The following is a 20188-nucleotide window of genomic DNA, read 5'->3' on the forward strand; positions in this document are numbered from 1 at the left end:
CCCTCTCGCCAAAAAAATAAAAAACAAAAAAACAAGTAAGTTTATAAATTGTAAATGTGTATTTGCAAAATTTAACTGGAGCATGATATACCCTTTTAAGAAATTCAAGTAAACTTTCTACATGATTAAAAAATAATTTATGATCAACAAAGAATGAATTTTTTATTATCCAAACTCTTTTTCATAATATAACTCATACACATTAAAATACAGAAAAGTGTAGGTTTCTCTGACTAATCTCTGATTATTCATAATGGGGCTCAGCTAGTTTAGTGTTTGAATTGTCAATGAGGAAATATTAAGAAATTGATTATATAAACACTAGAGGGAACATTTATAAAGCTATTTTGAGAACACACTGCTTTCATGGAATCTATTAATTTAAAAGTATTTATAATAGTTGGCAAGATAATTATAACTGATTTTTATTTATTCATTTTAAAAAACAGAAAACTGTATTAGCTGAATTCTATCTATATACATATGCCTATATATAGATACATATACATTCACACTGATATATATGCGAAAAGCAGACTTCAGGCTTGTTTACAATAATAAGATAAAGAATGTAATCTAAATTTCTATGAACAGGTCCATTTACCTAGGCTGTTCTAAATGTGCTTATATGCTTTTCAAAATATTAAGTGAAAACAAGTAACATGCAAACAAGCATACCTAGTGTGATCCCATAAGTAAAAGTTTTGAGGGGTTTTTTTTGTTTGTTTTTTAATGTTTCTTTATTTTTGAGAGAGAGAGACAGAGTGCGAGCAGGGGAGGGGCAGAGAGAGAGGGAGACACAGAATCTAAAGCAGGCTCCAGCCTCTGAGCTGTCAGCAAAGAGCCCAAAGTGGGCTCGAATTCACGGACCACAAGATCATGACCTGAGCAGAAGCTGGATGCTTAACCAACTGAGCCACCCACGCATCCCATAAGATTTTACTTTTATATGTTAGTCATAAAAAACTTAATTTTCTAGAAGGATACACAAGAAATCGAGAAAGACTAAAGTCAGGAAAGGGAAACTTAGTTTATAATTTTACATGTCCCTGCAACGTGTGAATTGTTGCCATGACCTTTATATAAAATGACTCCACAAAAATTTTTAAAAAAACAACAAAGACTGCATATCTTCAAAAAATTCAAGTTAGATTTACAGCTAACATAGGTGGTAATCTCCTAATCCAATTCATAAAAAGTAGGAAATTTTTACCATTAACCAATTAAACAGCATATATATTTTTTTTTTAATTTTTTTTTTCAACGTTTTTTATTTATTTTTGGACAGAGAGAGACAGAGCATGAACGGGGGAGGGGCAGAGAGAGAGGGAGACACAGAATCGGAAACAGGCTCCAGGCTCCGAGCCATCAGCCCAGAGCCTGACGCGGGGCTCGAACTCACGGACCGCGAGATCGTGACCGGGCTGAAGTCGGACGCTTAACCGACTGCGCCACCCAGGCGCCCCTAAACAGCATATATTTTAATCATATAGCCAAAGATTAGAAATGTTCATGAAATGCTTTACTTACAATCCTCCTTCTAGGAAATTACAAACATTTTCATCTCTCTTAGATACCAAATGGAATGTCTCCCTGATGATTTGCTGTTGTGTATCTTCACTCTGAGAAAGAATAATTCATACATGTTAGGATTAAATTTCTAGGTTTAACAGCATTTTAAGAATTAAAAAAAAAAAGTAAAAGGCAGTAATATCTCTCAGGGACATTAACCTAAGGAGCGGTCCTTGGAAAGCTAACATCACATCTCACAGAAACAAAATCCACCATTTTCTGATGAAAAACAAAAAGGAAAAAACAAAACAAAACCAACATTTTACAGTTTGGTACTATAATAAAACTAACATTTCTAAGTTTCAAAAACCAAGAAGAAAAATATTAGATGAATTAAAGACACTAGTAAAAGGGATACTAGGTATTAACCAGTCAAAGCCCATTGTTTTACAAATAAGTAAACTGAAACAGAGAGAGAAAATTATAAATAATTCATGTACCTGATCTATATTTTATTGGAAGAAAAACACAGTAGTTTAGAGCTTCCAATTGTTTAAATGCAAACTGAGATGAATTCATCCATATTAGTCATGTAAGCACAGCCTAAAACCAAGATTTGGCTCAAAAGATTTTAAATTCACCAAGCAATTCACATCCCAGTAAAAAAGAGCCAGCTCTCAAACACTGCAATAGAAAACGGGGGAAAATCACAAATAGGAACTTCACAGGAAAGGAAATACGATGGTCCATAAATATATGAAAAGAAGTTAAAATGTAACAAAGTGAAATACAAATTAAAGTACAAGGAAATAACTCCACATGCACCACAGTAGCCAAGCATAAAAGTCTGTCAGTACCAAATGTGGGACCAAAGAAACTCATCACACCAAGTGGGAGGGTAAATGGCATAATCACTTGAGAAAACAGTTTTATAGTCCAGCATTTCCACTCCTAGATACTCTACTAAACCATATGAAATCATTGTTTTTGAAGATCAAAAACAAAGCAGTGTTGGCAATTACATATACACAATAAACTCTTAACCTGTGTAGCAAAAGACATGTAGATGTTCATCAAAGCACTGTAATGACCAAAAAAAACCCTGAAATTACCCAAATGTCCACCAATTCCAGAATGGATAAATTATGGTACGTTCACACAATGGAATCCTATAACAAGAACACTTCTTTTTTTATTAAAAAAAAATTTTTTTTTAATGTTTATTTATTTTTGAGAGACAGAGAGAAAGGCAGAGTGCGAGTAGGCGAGGAGCAGAGAGAGAGGGAGACACAGAATCCGAAGCAGGCTCCAGGCTCCAAGCTGTCAGCACAGAGCCTGACGTGGGGCTCGGACCCAGGAACTATGAGATCATGACCTGAGCCGAAGTCGGCACTTAACCAACAAAGACCCCCAGGCGCCCCAAGAAGCAAAACGTAAGGAAATAAATTATACCCATCATATGAAGGATTGTCAAAAACTTAATGTGGAAAAGGGCCTTCCCTTTATCTGAGCTCGGGTTACCATAACAAAATACCACAGACTCAGTGGCTTTAACAGAAATTTATTTTTTCATTATTGTGGAAACTAGTGATTCAAGATCAAAGTGCCAGCATTAAAACAAACAAACAAAAAATGCTGGCATAGTTGATTTCTGGTGAGTGCTCTCTTCCTGGCTTGAAGACAGTTTCTTTTCATACGGGCCTCACATGATAGGGAAAGAGAACAGGAACGAGCTCTCTGGGGTCTCTTCTTATAAGCGCACTAGTATCACGAGGGCCCCACCTCATGACTTAATCTAGACCTAAGTATCTCCCAAAGCCCCAATACCAAATACCATCAAATTGGGGGTTAGGGCTTCAATATATGAATTTGGGAGGTGGGGGGACAGAATTCAGTCTATAGCAGGGGGAAGAAAGCAAATACCAGAATGACATGTAATCATTCCACTAATATAAATTCCAAAAAAATGCAAAACTAAATAATAATATTTTATTTAGTGACACACATATAGGTAATAAAAATAAAACTATAAAGAAAATCAAGTGAATGATTATCATGTTTCAAAGGATTGGTTTTATAAAGACTGTATTCTTTAACCACATTGCAATTGGATAATATAATCAATAACTAAAAGGATGTTTTGGGGCGCCTGGCTGGCTCAGTAAGAAGAGCATATGACTTTTTACAATTCTTTTTTAATACTTATTCATTTTTGAGAGACAGAGCATGAGCAGGGGAGGGGCGGAGAGGGAGAGGGAGACACAGAATCCGAAGCAGGTTCCAGGCTCTGAGCTGTCAGCACAGAGCCCGACGGGGGGCAGAAGAGCATGTGACTATTGATCTTGGGGTCATGAGTTTGAGCCCCACATTGGGTGTAGAGATTGCTTAAATAAATTTAAAAAAAAATAAATAATTAAAAGAATGGGGGTTTTTTGTTTTTTGTTTTAACATTTATTTATTTTTGAGATAGAGAGAGACAGAGCATGAGCAGGGGAGGGGCAGAGAGAGAGGGAGACACAGAATCCGAAACAGGCTCCCGGCTCGGAGCTGTCAGCACGGAGCCCGACGTGGGGCTCGAACTCATGGACCGCGAGATCGTGACCTGAGCCGAAGTCGGACGCTCAAGTGACCGAGCCACCCAGGCGCCCCAAAAGAATGTTTTTTAAAAATCACAAACAGGCGTTCAAATTGGAAAGAAGTAGAATTTCTATTCACAGATGACATCTGTGATAGACTTATCATATGTCTACAAAACTCAAAAGAATCCATAAAAAACTATTAAAGTTAATAAACAAATCTACCAAAGTTCAAGATACAAAATTAACACTCAAAAATCAGCTGTATTTCTATACACTAGCAATATATAATCCAAAAGGGAGACCTAGTTACAGATGCTGCAGAAATTTAATAGATAATAAATTAGTATGATGAAGATCTTAAGCCAATAAATTTAAAAATCTAAGATGAAGTGGCAAAAAATGCCTTCAAAAAATTAGTAAAACACTCCAAAGGAGAAATAGAAAAACTTTATTAATCCTATTATCATAAAGAGAATAAACAGTAATTTAAAAGATCTCTACCAAAAATAAATCAAGCCCTGATGACTTTAACACCAAGTCTGACCAATGATTCAAGAGACAGATCATTCCAATTTAACACAACTCTCCAGAGCACAAAGAATTAACATCCTCAATTCATTTTTATGAGGTTAACATGACACAAAATGAGACAAGGAATGTATGAGAAATGAACACTGCAGGCCAATCTCACTGAAGACCAGAGATACAAAAATTAATATTTAAAAAAACTAACATAACATGACCCAAATAAACGTGTTTATCCTGGTGATGCAAGGTTGATTTATTAGAAAACATATTGATGTAATTTTCTATATTAACAGATTTAGGGAGAAAAAATAGGTCATTTCAATGGGTGAAGAAAAAGCATCTGATAAAATAACATCAACTCTTGAATTAAAAAGAAAACTCTTAGTAAATTAAAAAAAAAGAGAGAACTTCCTCTAATTAAGACTATCCTATCAAACACCTTTTGCAAACATAGTCACGAAGAAAATGTTTACAGAGTCTCTCTTTTAAGATCAGAAGCAAGATAACTAATAATGGTTTTCCTATTCAGCACCATACCAGCTGTCATCAGTATCAGAAAAACAAGAAAAATAAAAGATAAAAGAATTTGAAAGAAAGAAAGAAAACTGTCATTCAAAGGCCACAAGATTTTCTATGTAGAAAATCTAACACAGCTTACACAAAAGTGTTGAAACTAATAGATATAACAAGACATAGCCAGCACATAAAATTCTATTGCAATTCTAAATTTCTCCAACTATCAGTTGGAAAGTGTAATTAAAAAAGATACCACATACAATACCATCAAAAAAATATGCAGTGTGTAGGAATAAATGAAACAAAACATGCAAGACTACTATGGAGAAAATATAAAACTTCACTGAAAAAAATTAAAAAGGAGCCAAATAAATGGAGAAATGTACAGTGATTACAGAATGAATGATTCAACATTAAGAAGATGTTCTATATCTCCAAAATGCTCCAAAGGGTCAAGGTAATTCTAATGAAAATCCCGAGAGAGAGACAGAGACAGAGAGAGAGAGAGAGAGAGAGAGAGAGAGAGACTGAGGGAAACTTGAAAACCTGAATCTGATTCCAAAATATATATATTAGATCAGAAAACAAGAATGACAAGACACTCTCAAGTAGAATGTTAAGAGGACCTGCTGAGCAGGTAAGAATTATCATAAAACCACAATAATTTGTTAAGAGGACCTGCTGAGCAGGTAAGAATTATTATAAAGCCACAGTAATTAAGATAACATGATATTGGTACAGAAATAGGGAAAGTGACTAATGGAACTGAACCTTAAACACACCCACGCAAATATAAGGTAATTTAATTTAAAACGAAGTAGGCACTGTAGATCAACAGAGAAAGACATTTCCATGAATTGTGCCAGAGTCAGTTGTTGTTTTCATTGTTTTATTATAATGAACTTTGACCTCTTACATTACACTAAAAAAAAATCACTCCAGGTTGGTTAAAAATGAATGTCAATGCTCAAGCTACAAAAGCTTTGAAGACGTAATCAGAAAATACCTATATGACTTTGTAATAGTGCCGAACTTTTAAGTAAGACACAAATTAAGGCTAACCATAAGAAAAAGACCGGTCGGGGAAGGGAAGAGGGGGGGGTAACAAGAAAGAAAAAAAAAAAAAAAAGACTGACAAATTTGATATTTGATATCAAAAGCAAGCATGCCTAATGTTCAGAAGACACCAGAAAAAGAAAGGAGAGCTACAAACACAAAGAATATAGCCACAATACATAAAAACGGCAAAGGAATAATACCCAGTATATATAAAAAACACTTAGATGTCAATAAGAAAAACATCTCAACATAAAAATGACTCAGCAAAACAGAAGACTTAGGAAACCATCAAAAAAAGGAAACTAAAATGGTAAATAAACTATGAAAGATATTCAACTTCATACAGGGAAAAAAGGAAAAAAAAACTTATAGTTAAACCTATAATGACAACATTAAGTACTCATGCTATCAGGGAAGATATATAAATATGTCTAACAATATCAAGTGTGGGCAAGAATACGGAGCAACAAAGCACCAATACTGCTAAAAGAACTGTAAGCTGATACAACCACTTCTGGAAACAGACCAGCACTACCTTGTAAAGTTGAACATGAACAGACCCAACTCCTAGTTATACCCTAAGGAGTTTCAAAAAGACATCTATAAGAACGCTTAGAGCAGCAGCACTGTTTGTAATAGCAAAAACAATTACAAAGTAAAATGTCCATCAGTGCAAAATGTAGAAATAAACTGTGTTTTAGTCTTGCACGGAACACTACACAGCAATGAAAATGAATGACCAAACACCAGGAATGATGTTAGAAATGTTGAATTAAAAAAAAAAAATTCAAGTCACAGAAGAATATGAATACTATGATTCTGTTTTTTAAAAGCTCAAAAACACGTAAAACTAACCAGTGAACTGTTTGAGGGCAAAAACGTGGTAAAACAAAAATAGGAGAATGATTTTAAAAATTCAAGGTGGTGGTTATCTAAGTACAGGGGTAACAGGATAGAATGGGAGAGGTGCAGAAAGACTTCAAGGATACTGGTAATTTTTCTTGAAAAAGGATAGTGAACACACAGCAATTAGAGTAGCATTTCTTGTACCCTGTGGATATTTAATAGGCACATTTATGTTTCATCTATTCAATATTTCAGAAAAATATCGAAAAGAGTGAGGGAGGAAGAAAAACCACTGTAGAAGACTGCTACCCTCTTCCTTTATCATCTCCATCACCTCCTCCTACTCTTCATCTAGAGCTAAACGGTGTCCCTTGAATGACCTGACTTATTCATGTAGCTTCAACCTTGTTAATCTCCCCAATCTTTTTTTCTTGACAAACGTCTTTTTTTAATTTTTTTTTTTTAGAGATCTCCCTAATCTTTAATTCTCCTACATCCCCAGTGCTTAAAAGAAGCCTATCTTCTTTTCTGAGTTGGTGACAGACAGATGTTTCCAGCTTGCAAACAGACATCTCCATTTATATTCCATAAAGTGATATTAAAACTTGTGAAAGACTTTCACAACTAACATACATTGTTATATTAGTTTCAGACGGAGGACATAGTGATTCGACAGGTCTATGCACTGCTTAATGTTCAGCACGCTTAAGTGCAATCGCCATCTGTCACCATTCAACATCCTTACGATGTTATTGCCTATATTCCCTCAGCTGTATTTTTCATCTCATTTTTCTCGTCATTTTTCACAATGCATTTATTTTACCTAGAAGTCTGTACCTCTTAATAAAACCCATTTTTATTCCTATATTTCTTTTTTTAATTAACTTATTTAAAATTTTTTTAATGTTTATTTATTTTGGAGAGAGAGACAGACAGACAGAGTGTGAGGCAGAGACAGAGGGAGACACAAAATCCAAAGCAGGCTCCAGGCTCTGAGCTATCAGCACAGAGCCCGACACGGGGCTCGAACTCATGAACCACAAGATCATGACCTGAGCCGAAGTCGCAGGCTTAACCAACTGAGCCACCCAGGCGCCCCTCCTATATTTCTAATTTCAGTTAATAGCATTACCATTCATTTAGTCTCTTAAGTCAAAAATCTTGATGATTCCTTTTCTTTCACCTCCCAAGTCTTTCAGTCACCAAATCCTGTTAATTCAACCACAGAAACAACAGTAAACCTGGATTCGAAGATATTGTCTCAACTCACATTCTTCTTACCCAGGATACTCTAAGAACCACCTAGGGGCACCTGGGTGGCTCAATTGGTCAAGTGTCCTACTCTTGGTTTTGGCTCACATCATGATTTTACACTTCCTGAGATCCAGCCCCATGTCGGGCTCTGCGCTGATGATGTGGAGCCTGTTTGAGATTCTCTCTCTCCCTCTCTCTCAAAATAAAATTAAAAAAAAAAAAAAAAAAAAAAACAACCTTAAACATTCACTCTGCCACCTGTCTCTCCACTCCAAACCACCCCACATATGCCACTAGAATTGCTTCCTAATAAACAGTATTTGTTCCATCCTTTTCTTAAAGTTGTCCAGTTTCCATCTGACCTAACATCCAAACTCCCTACCACGCCATACACAAAGCCTTCCAAAATCGAATCCAGATCTACTCTGAGCTTTCATCATCTATTTCTCCTCCCTACACAACCCACCTTCAACCACACTGAACTTCTCACCATTCACTCCCTTCCATTTTCCTACTCTCTCCCATTCTCTAACAACACCGTTTGAAGACTCAGATCAAATGTGAAGTCTTTTCTTACTTTCCCAAGAAAAATTAGTTCCTTATTCCCCAGTGCTTCCTTTGTACTGTTTCTATTCCTATGATATACTTTTTAATACGTTTACCTATTTATTTTGAGAGAGAGAGAGAGAATGAGAATGAGAATGAGAATCCCAAGCAGGTTCCACTCTGTCAGTGCAGAGCCCAACCCTGAGCTTGATCTCTCAAACCATGAGAACATGACCTGAGCCAAAATGACCTGAGCCAAAATCAGAGTCCGACGCTTAACTGACTGAGCCACCCAGATGACCCCTACAGCATACTTTTAATGGTGTGCTCAAATTTCCTTTGCAGCTGAGTTCTATTAGACTCTGACCCTTACAAATCTCTTTAAATCTGAAATGCTTAAGAGTGGCTGGCACAGAGTCACCAGTAAGAGTACACTGAATAAATGAATATCTAATGTAGAAGATGGGATCCACATCCATTTATATTATCAGATACACGGGTTACGTTACATACTCAAAAAAAGATGGGGGGAATAAAGTAAATGCAGGATGGTATAGTAGTTAAAGGTATGAGCTCTGTTCTAATTAAGAGACTAAATGCACAAAAACATCTATTTTGTTGCCTTGCCAAATCTCAGCTCAAACAATATCAAAATCTCCCCCCCCCCCGACACCTTTTTTTAAAGGCATAAATCACAAGGATAAGGAAAATAGGAAAGGAAGGCAAGGGCAACAAAATTTAGCAAGGGGCTAAATGAGTGGTCAAGCATTAAGTAAACCTCAGAAAATTTAATCCCAAATTGGTTACAGAGAAACCCAAGAGCTAACCCAATATGTATCACAAAATTAGCCAAAGCCTCAAGAATTGGTGCTTTTAGGTGCTTCTGAAAGGGAAGATGAAAAGAGGAGTGTAAAATAATGAGCTTAAGAAGTAGAAGGACCCTAAATTCCCTTTTTCATCCTGAAGAAAAGTCTGTAAACTTATTTCAAGGAGCAGATAAAGCAAAGGGTCTTTGGAGAACAAGTGGTACTATGGTAGGCAGAATAATGCATTGCTCACCAAAGATGACAACTTCCTAACCCCTGGAAACTATGAATATATCCCCTTACATGACAAAGAGGACTTTACAGGTTTGATTAAAGTACAGACCTTGAGTTGGGGAGAATATCCAGATTATCTCATTACCTAATCTAATCACATGGCTCCTTAAAATCAGAGAACCGTTTTCCTGGGCTGTGGTCAGAGGGAGATGTGACTAGAGAGTAGTCAAAGAGATGCTATTCAGTTGGCTATGATGATGGAGGAAGAGGGTCATGAGCTGAGGAATAGAGGCAGCCTCTGGGGGCTGGGAAAGGCAAAGAAATGGATTCTTCTCTAGTCTTCAGAAGGGGGTGCAGTTCTGACGATACCCTGATTTTAGCCCAGTAAATCCACGTCAGACTTATAGCTCACCGAACTGCGTGGTAAGAAGTTTGTATTGTTTTAAGCCACTAAGTTTGTGGTCATTTGTTAGAGCAGCAGTAAAAAGCAAATACAGGCATCATACTGAAAACAGGGAGTTGAGGAAAATGTACACATACCTGATGCTAGCCCTTTTTTCAATCAGGTCCCAGAATACCTGGGCCAGGCCTTCTTCACCCTGCAGGCAGGAGCCTGGCCCAAACTTCTCCAGAAACTCTACCTAAATCTAAAAAGAATGACACTGGAAGCTCTAACAATGGCAGAAAACAGTTACCTGTTCACCAAAATACAGCTCCTTTACTTCCCAGACACACAAGTCAACAATGATTTTCATACTCTCTTGAATTAAGGCTGACCCACACAAACTGGTTCTGGCCAGTGAAATGTGGCTGCCAGTGGTTTGCCAGAGCTGCCACAAGTGAAACACAACTGTCCCGTCTCTTCCCAACTCTGCATTATGTGACACCATTTTGACAGCCTGAAACCTGGCTCTTATGGGAGTACTGACCCCACGCAGCAAATGCTACCACTTTTTCTTCCCAGGTGAGCTGGTTGTTAAAAATATGCCGTCCAGGGGCGCCTGGGTGGCTCAGTCGGTTAAGCGGCCGACTTCGGCTCAGGTCATGATCTCACGGTCCGTGCGTTCGAGCCCCGCGTCGGGCTCTGTGCTGACCACTCAGAGCCTGGAGCCTGTTTCGGATTCTGTGTCTCCCTCTCTCTGACCCTCCCCCGTTCATGCCCTGTCTCTCTCTGTCTCAAAAATAAATAAATGTTAAAAAAAAAAAATTAAAAAATTAAAAAATAAAAATATGCCGTCCAAGCTTCACCCATAAAATTCCTGCACAATCTCCCATGTTAACTAGAAGCAGAGGTTCCTTTGATAAGCCCTTCCTCAAAAACAAAGAACAAACACAGAAGTTTCTAGCTGATCAGGTTCACCAATACTGGACTTTATGTGAAAAATGCACTTTTATTGTGTTAAAGCCACTAAGATTTGGGGAATTGTTACAGCAACTGTCATTTTTAAACCAACTAAACTGCCAACTCAGATCAACTCAAGAACAGTTCATATGGGCAACCTCTGATCATGAATTCAGAGCTTCTAAATTATAGCTTTCAGTATGCCACCCTTAGACAGGATCAGTCTACCAAGCATTACTGGACATCGGAAGACAGTTCTAACATAAAAACTAAAGACAAAATAGTGGGTGAAAGCAACTCAGAGAAAACACACCACATAGGGCAAAGAAAATTGTAAAATACTTATAATTAATATCAGAGAAGTAATAAAGAAAATGCACCTGTGAAACAAGAACAGCATACTATAAGATGCCAACATTCAGAAATTTTAGAAGAAGCTCATGGAAATTAAAAATATAAGGATAAATCTTTTAATTCAGGGGAAAGACTGGAAAATAAAGCTGAGAAAAAAAAGAATCAACCAGAAAACAGAGCCAAAGGACAAAATGATAGAAAACAGAAGAGAAAGAATAAGAAAAACAGAACAGTCCAGAGGGATGCTGAATAAAAGCAGATTCAAAAAGAGAACAGAGAAAACAGAGAAATTTTTCAAGAAGAGAGAAAAAGAATTTCCAAAATAAAAGGCTCATCAAGTACTCAGCACAGCTGGTAAAAACAGCCTCAGACAAAGGGTCTGTGACACTTTAGAAAATGCAGAAAAACGAGAGTGTACATACTTTCTGGACAGTAAAAATCGACCATACACAAAGAAAAAGTAATCAAAATTGCTTTAAGCTTTTTGATAGCAATACTGGAAACTAAAAGGTAATGGAGTGATGCCATCAAAATACTGGGGAAAAGTTATTTCCAACCTAGAATTCTGTAGGCAGACAATGTGAAGTTAGGAGTAAGACTCTTTGCAGACAAGCAAGGTCTCAAACAATCTCCGTATGGCCTTTCTCAACAAGCTGCTGGAAGACATGTCTCACCGTGGTAAGGTACTAAACCATGCCATCAAGCAACAGGAGGTCCAATGTAAAAACAGGCAAAAGATAACAGACACATCTGCCATCCAACAGGTCTAAACTGGGTCTAGTTTGCAAAAGGCTCCAGAAGCTATTTCTCCAGGAACGTGAAACCAATAGAAGCATATGACTGACACAACTGACAAAGACGTGAATTAGTGGTAAGTAAAAAAAACCCCATCAAAGGAAAAGGCAATTGTTTATTTACAAGGAAAATAAACTGTCAGGAGAGAAAAAAACAAGCACAATTTACCACACGGTTCAGGTGAGAAAAGCATTTTACACAGTAAATTAAAGAAAACACGGAATACTGCTCTAAGCAATATTATGAAATAACACTGAGAAGACTGGCAAGGATACAGACATTGGGCAGGACGGGTGGGGAGCTAAATAAGCATTTTCAATAGCAGAAGTCAATAGATTATGCCGACAACTGAAAAATCAGGCAGGAAAACAAGCGTGTTATTTAGAGACATGCACATAAATACTGAGTAAGCAGCTCAAAGTACTTACCTGTAGGAAGGGGGAAATCAAAGAATATTACTTTTTATAATAAACCTTATAGAAGAACCATTAGATTCTTTAACCCATGTGTATGTATAGCTTTGTTAAACAAAGTAAAAATAAAGAAGGAAGGAAAGAGAGTATGAAGTCTGCAGGCAGACTACATGGGTTTATTCCTGGACCGCTCTTTATTAACTGTGTGACTTTGAACAAGTTACTTAACCTCTCTGAGCCTGAATAAGGCAACATTTGTAGCATGAATAACAAACAATATCTACCTCATAGAGTTGTTGGGAGGATTGAGTTAATACACATAAAGCTCTTAAAAACAATGCCTGGCACATAATAAGTATTGATTAACAATGACTTATTTTAAAATATCTGTGTCTGGGATTGTCTGTGAAATAAGCTCTTGAATTCTAATGATGGTAAGGTAAAGACCTTATAGGAGTTTTCTTTTTGAAAAGAAAAGGAAAATTATCTTTTTGCATTATGTTTTGTTTATAAACAAATTACAGATTACATAAGCTAAACCTTACGGATGTTTTATTATTTTATCAGTGAAAAAAATTCCTCATATAAACTTTAAGAATGCCACTCATAATTACCTTTCTTAAAATGCCAGCAATACTCATCTGAGAAAATCAATACTGGAAAGAATGCCTTAAAATTTTAATCAAACATCCAAAGTCTAAGATTAAACAAATCAAGTCTCTGCTGACATAAGGTAATTTCCCTTTCTTTAATAATCAATTTAATTTAATGGCTTTCATAAAGAAGCCTGGAGCTTGCTTCAGGCTGATCAGATTTCCTAACACTGTAGCTCCATCACAGAAGTCAACAGATACATTTTAGTTGGTCACAACACCTAGATTACATCAGTCTAAAGATAATTAGAGTTGCATAAAGGCAACAACTTTTATTAAATACTTCTTAATGAATTAATCAAAACTAAATTTTAAAGATTCAGTAACCTACTAATAAAACATTCTCTTTCTCAACGCTCCTTTCCTGTTCCTGTGCTTTTGTCATAATGGCAATTTTAAAACCAAAACATGCCTCTAATCAAACAGTAAATATGTCATAATCCTCATCCCTCCCTCCTACACACACTCGGAGAATTTTTTCTTAAAACGCATTCACTCACTCTGCTAGATGCTAGAATATCAAAGATCACCAAGAAACAGATCTTTTTCTCAGAGAGCTTAAAACAAGAAATAAAATGAATATAACCATCTAAAATTTTTATTTAGTGTTCTGTATCTTATTTTTTTTTTAACATTCCCCAAAAGAAATAGACATCTTTATAATAAAAGTTAGAGATCATTTCCTGACATAAGAACAGTACACACAACAAGCTACAAGAGGTGAAGGGGAACAATGATTTTCAGTAGCAAGATCATCATCTTCAAAAAAAGAGACAGGTATCTACAAAAAAACTTAGTAAGTAAAATTTAGAAATTCAGAGAATAGAGAATGTGAAGTTGCAAGATATCCAAAGCAGAAAAAAAAAAAAATGGACAAACACTGGGGATCAGGAAAACAAGGAGCATATATAAGGAATCATAATTAGTTCACTGTTCATTAAAGGCAAGAGAGGTATTGGGGCACCTGGGTGGCTCAGTGGGTTAAGCTTCGGCTCAGGTCATGACATCACAGTTTGTGGGTTTGAGCCCCACATAGGGCTCTGTGCTGACAGCTCAGAGCCTGGAGCCTGCTTCAGATTCTATGTCTCTCTCTCTCTCTCTCTCTCTCTCTCTCTCTCTCTCTCTCTCTCTCTCCTCCCCCCCCTTCCCAACTTGCGCTCTGTCTCTCTCTCAAAAATAAAAAAAATAATAAAGAAATAATTTTAAAAGTAAGGGAGGTAGGAAGACTAAGCCTCAGAGCAGCCCAACATTTAGAAATCACGAAAAAGAAAAGATCCCAGCAAAGAAAATTCAGGAGTGTGGTTTTTCTGCCAGGCCTCTCCCAAGTAGGAAGTCTGGCTGGAGACTGGGTGTATGTGAGCAGGCCTTACGTTAGCCTGAGTGCAAAAAGAATGAGCCATTGGGACGGTGCAACACTTAAATCCCAAACAAGGAGGGAGGAGTATTAATTCTTGCCCAAAAACCCTCTGGCATCTTCCCTCACAACGTATAAAAATGTATGAAAACCACTTAGCACAACAAGGAAAGTGCTCAATAAATGGCAGCTGTTAATTGACACTCTGAAACTTCCCATCCACTATAGTAAGACATTACCCAGTTTTGGTGGCAAAGATCCTAGTTCTTTGTTTTGTTTTGTTTTTTTAATTTAAATAACATATAGCTGAGAAGGTGACAGACTGAGTTTAAAATATTTAAAGAGAGAGTCTGAATCTTGGTGACTGCTAAAAGGTCTGAGAACTCAAGAACAAGGCAAAATTGGCCAGGGTCGGGGGCAGGGAGAGTTGGAGTAAGAGACCAAGACAATTCAATGAGTAAAGAACAGTCTTTTCAACAAATGATACTGAGAAAACTAGATAGCCACATGCAAAAAGAATGAAGTTAGATCCCTACCTCATATCATATATAAAACTAACTCAAAATGGATCAGAGACCTAAATGTAAAAACTAAAACTACAGAACTCTTGGAAGAAAACCCAGGTATTAATCTTCATGATCTTGGATTCGACAAATCTTTCTTAAATGTAACACCAAAAGCACAAGCAAAGAAAATAGGTAAACTGGACATCGAAATTAAAAATCTTTGAGCTACAAACGGTATCAGCAGGAAAATGACAACAACCAGAAGAGAAGCAATTATCTGCAAATCATATATCTGATACGGCACTTGCATTCAGAATATACAAAGGACTCTTACAACTCAGTGATAAAAACACAACCCAACTTACAAATGGGCAATTTTAAAAGACTTTTTTTCAAAGAAGATACACAAATAATAATCACATGAAAAGATGCTCAACATCATTTGTCATTAGGAAAATACAAATCAAAATCACAATAGATGCACTGGACATCCACCAGGATGGCCACAATCAAAAAGGGACAATAACAAGAATTAGTTAATGAGGATATGGAAAAATTGGAACCATTCGTACACTTCTGATGAGAATGTAAAATGGAACAGAAAATTTGAAAAACACTCTGGCAGTTCTCCAAACAATTAAAAATAGAGTTATCATATGACCTAGCGATTCCACATCTAGATATATGCCAAGAGAAATGAAAACAAATGGCCATGCAAAAATTTGTACATGCATGTTCATAGCATTATTCATAGTAGTCAAAGTGGAAACAACCCAGACACCCATCACCTGATAAAGAGATAAACAAAGGTGGTATGGCAATACAATGGGGCATTATTTGGCCATTAAAAGGAATGCGGTACTAACACATGCTATAACAGTGAATCTTAAAAGCATCATGGTAAGTGAAAAAAGCCAGTCACAAAAGACTACATATTTCATGATTTCATTAAATGAGAAATCTAGAAATGACAAACTTGTAGACACAAAAAATGGATTAGTGGTTGCCAGGGACTGGGGGGTAGAAGGGAGTGGGAAGGAACTGTCAACGGGTACTAGGTTTCATCTGGTTTGATGGAAATGTTCCAAATTTAGATTATGGTGCCGGTCATACACACAACTGTGAATACTATAAATTGTGTTGAACTGTACACTTTCAATGGGTGAGTTTTATAGCATGTGAATTTTATATTTTAAAGATTAGGACATTCTTTAAAAAAATAAAAAATAAAAAATAAAAAAAACAAAAAAATTAAAAGCTGGGGCAAGTTTTATAACTAACTTTCTCCTAAAAAGTCTTCTTACAAAACTGCTCTCTGGAATAATTTTGGAGGACTCTGTATTCTGTAATAACAAAGAAGTTCATTCTAAAACAAAGCCTACAAAAAGACAATTCATTCTGCGGAAATGCAAAAAAATATCTCAGAACAATCTCTGGAATATTCTACAGTTCTTTAGCTATATAATCTTCCAACCAACGGTAGGAAGTAGCAAGTACTAGTAATAATAAAAATAATTGTTAGTACCAACTTTGTTGTTATTTATTACTTATCTGTATTATGTGTCAGCCTTTACAAGTACAGTATTTCCTTATTTAATCTTAAAAAAAATAAAACAAAATAAAATAAAACCTTATTCAAAACAAAAGTCCACAGTAGTAGGCTGTGGTAGATAAATTATGATACATTATACAATGAACTATTATGAAGTCATTACAAATCATTTTCTGGATATGACACTAAAAGCACAGGAGACCAAATAAAAGATTAGTTGTACCTTACCAAATTAATAGCGTTTGTGCATCAAAGGACATTATCCCTTTGAAAAAAGATACTGCAGTTTGGGTGAAAAGGCTGTGCATGGATTGGGAGATAATATGTGCAAATTATGTATCTGATAAGGTACTGATATCCGGAATACATAAAGAACTCCTCAAACTCAACAACAAGAAAACAACCAACCAGGTTAAAAAATGGGAAAAGGACTTGATATACATTTCTCCAAAGATACATAAATAGTCAGTGAGCACATGATAAAGATGCTCAACATTGCTGTCATTACACAAATGTAAAACAAAACCACAAGGAGATACCACTTCATAGCTGTATGGATAAATGTAATGAAAAAACAGAAAATAACAAGCATCAGCAAGGATGTAGACAAATTAGAACTCTTGTGCACTGCTGATGGGAATGTAAAATGGTACAGCTACTGTGGAAAATGGTACAGCAAATCTTCAAAAACATGAAACACAGAATTGTCACATGATCCAGTCACATGATTCCACTGGGTAGAAAAAGAAGTAAAAGAAGTATAACGGATTATCTAGTTTTAAAAAATAAGGAAATTTTGACACAGGCTACAACACAGGTGAACCTTGAAGACATTATACTAGTGAAATAAGCCAGTCCAAAAGGACAAATATTACATGATTCCTCTTTCATGAGAGAGTAGTCAAATTCAGAGACAAAAAACAGAACGGTGGTTGTCAGTGGCTGGGAAAAGAGGAGAATGAGGAGTTAGAGTTTAACGTGTACAAAGTTTCAATTCCTAAAGATGAAGAAGTTCCAGGGATGGATGGTGGTGTCCATTCTACAACAATGTGAATGGACATAATGCCACAAAACTATATGCTTAAAATGGTGAATTTTATGTATATTTTTCAATCTTTTTTTTTTAATTGGGGGGGGGGGTGCACAGGGGAGAGGGAAGAGAGACAGAGAGAATCTTAAGCAGGCTCCGTGCTCAGTAGGGAGCCCAACACAGGGCTCAGTCCCATGACCCTGGAATAATGACCTGAGCCAAAATCAAGAGTTCGGGTGCTCAACCAACTGAGCCATCCAGGCACCCCCATATATTTTTCCATCTTAAAAAACTTATAACCATCACACTAAGATATATTAATGACAGGAAACAGAATATATTTGTGGTGGGACGAACTGGCAATCTTCCCCGTTTAGTTAGCACACAGAAATCAAAACAATTCAATGGGTCTGGCACATTGAAAAAGAGCCCTTTTCGCCTGGGTAACAAAGACAACAATGACTGACAGCTAGTGACTCTTGAATTACACCAGGCTTCAAACAAGGCAGGAAAGATGTAAATGCTTCTCAGCACGATAATAGAGGTGGTCTACTGGGCTTCACCTAAACTTTGCTCACCTATAAAGTTGTGAGATGTCTGAGAAAAATAAATGCTTTTTTGAGTTCACAGGTGACTTAGGAAATGGAGCCAGCTTGATCACAGATCTCAGCAGTACAGAGGCTGCACAGAATTGGGGCACTCATTGGGTTGGCACTCCCACCTCTCTGGAGCCTATTGTAGACTGGGTAGAGAAAAGAATAATTGAGCAGAAGAAAGCATCACTGCCTATCCTGTAGAGGCCAGAGGCACTGCTCAATCGTGCAAACTACAAGTAGGATTCAAGGAGAAATATCTCTTCTTGTGGACAGCGTGTTGGGGGTGACGTCATGAGACTGAAAGAGTTTGGGGGGAAAGGGGCTGTAGGATTTGGTATACAGGCGTGATCTGCCCCTGCCTTTGTCTCCGGCCTCATCTCCTGCCACTCTTCCCCGGGATCACTCAGCTCTCCTTCTTGCTATTTATTCCTCGGCATCAACTTTGGTCCCATGTGAGAGATCCTGCACCATTTTCTGCCTGAAACAGTCTTTCCTCAGCTGTTCTCATATACTCCCTTACCTCATTCGGTTCTCTTCTCAAATGTCACGTCCTGAAAGAGGCTTTCCTTGATGATCTTATCTAATAATCTCTCCCCCATCACTCTTTCTCCCTTTTCATTGTTTGATTTTTCTTCACAGACTGATCACAATACCACATGATTTGTTTATTGTCTATTCCCTATCACTAGAACGTAAAACTCATAGCACAAGGATGGTATCTGTCTTAGTCATGACAGCGTTACCTGCTGTTTAGGACAGGGCTATACAAACAAAAAGCAGATATTTGTGGAAGGAACACGGGCTGGGAAAGAGAGAAAGCAGAGTGCAATGGACAGGTCAGGTAGTCTCCAAAAAGACCAAAGCACTGTCACGAAGTGCCTCCCCTCAGGGGCTTAAGAATTTCACACCCATTAGCTAGAACGCAGGCCTTTATTCCTCCTACACTGCAATATCCTTCTACCTTGCCTGATCTTTCTGTGAAAAAACGTGCATGCATATCTGTACTTCAGTTCAAAGGATGTGGTAAGGGAAGACTGATAAGGCAGAATGGGCAAGGAAAGCACGTGTATAATTTATCCCAATGTAAGAGTTTTATGTGACCAGAGGCTGGAAGAAGACTGGCTCATCTGGGTAGACGACAACTCAGAATCACCTTGCTCAGCAGCAGCAGTGAAGAAATCCATAACCCACAAGTACAAAGACAATTCCAAGTGCTAACGACACAAAAGAATTCTTGGACTTTCCAAAAAAATTAGCAAAGATTTCCCTTTGGGATAAGAAATGGAAGGGATAAGTTCAATTTGTGAAAAAAGATATACACGGAGGAAAAAAAATGCACGCAAATTATTAAAGTGCGATTTACATTAATGTTATTTTTAAACATTTTAACGATAGCCAGACATTAATATATTTGGTTATCTTAAGGCCACAAACATTCGACAAATCCACCAATAGCTTCAATGCATTCATTTTATGTTATGAATGTCTAAAAGGTACATATTTTTAGCTATTACGTTATGGGAGGAAATGCAATAAACGTTAACAGTTAACTATGAATGGTGAAATCAAGGGTGACCTCAGTGATCTTAACACTTAAATATTTTCCATGGAATCACAAAAAGGAAATGTATTTAAAAATCAAAATAAGTAATTTAATAATCAATAACTTTACTAAAGAAACATAACACAACCACCCTATACAGAGCGCTCCAC

At 36.8% G+C, this 20188-nt stretch overlaps 1 protein-coding gene across 5 annotated transcripts in view; it reads right to left on the reverse strand.

The window, feature by feature from the left end:
- AP3S1 (adaptor related protein complex 3 subunit sigma 1) overlaps positions 1-20188 on the reverse strand; it is a 71694-nt gene that overhangs the window by 45389 nt on the left and 6117 nt on the right. For all 5 annotated transcript variants that reach the window (XM_058738599.1, XM_058738589.1, XM_058738615.1 and 2 more), the window contains exon 2: positions 1531-1622. In XM_058738599.1, coding sequence (XP_058594582.1) covers positions 1531-1622 — 92 coding nt within the window. The remainder of the gene's footprint in view (positions 1-1530; positions 1623-20188) is intronic.

The sequence above is a fragment of the Neofelis nebulosa genome, chromosome 1 (genome assembly GCF_028018385.1).
Source record: "Neofelis nebulosa isolate mNeoNeb1 chromosome 1, mNeoNeb1.pri, whole genome shotgun sequence".
Taxonomy (NCBI): Eukaryota; Metazoa; Chordata; class Mammalia; order Carnivora; family Felidae; genus Neofelis; species Neofelis nebulosa.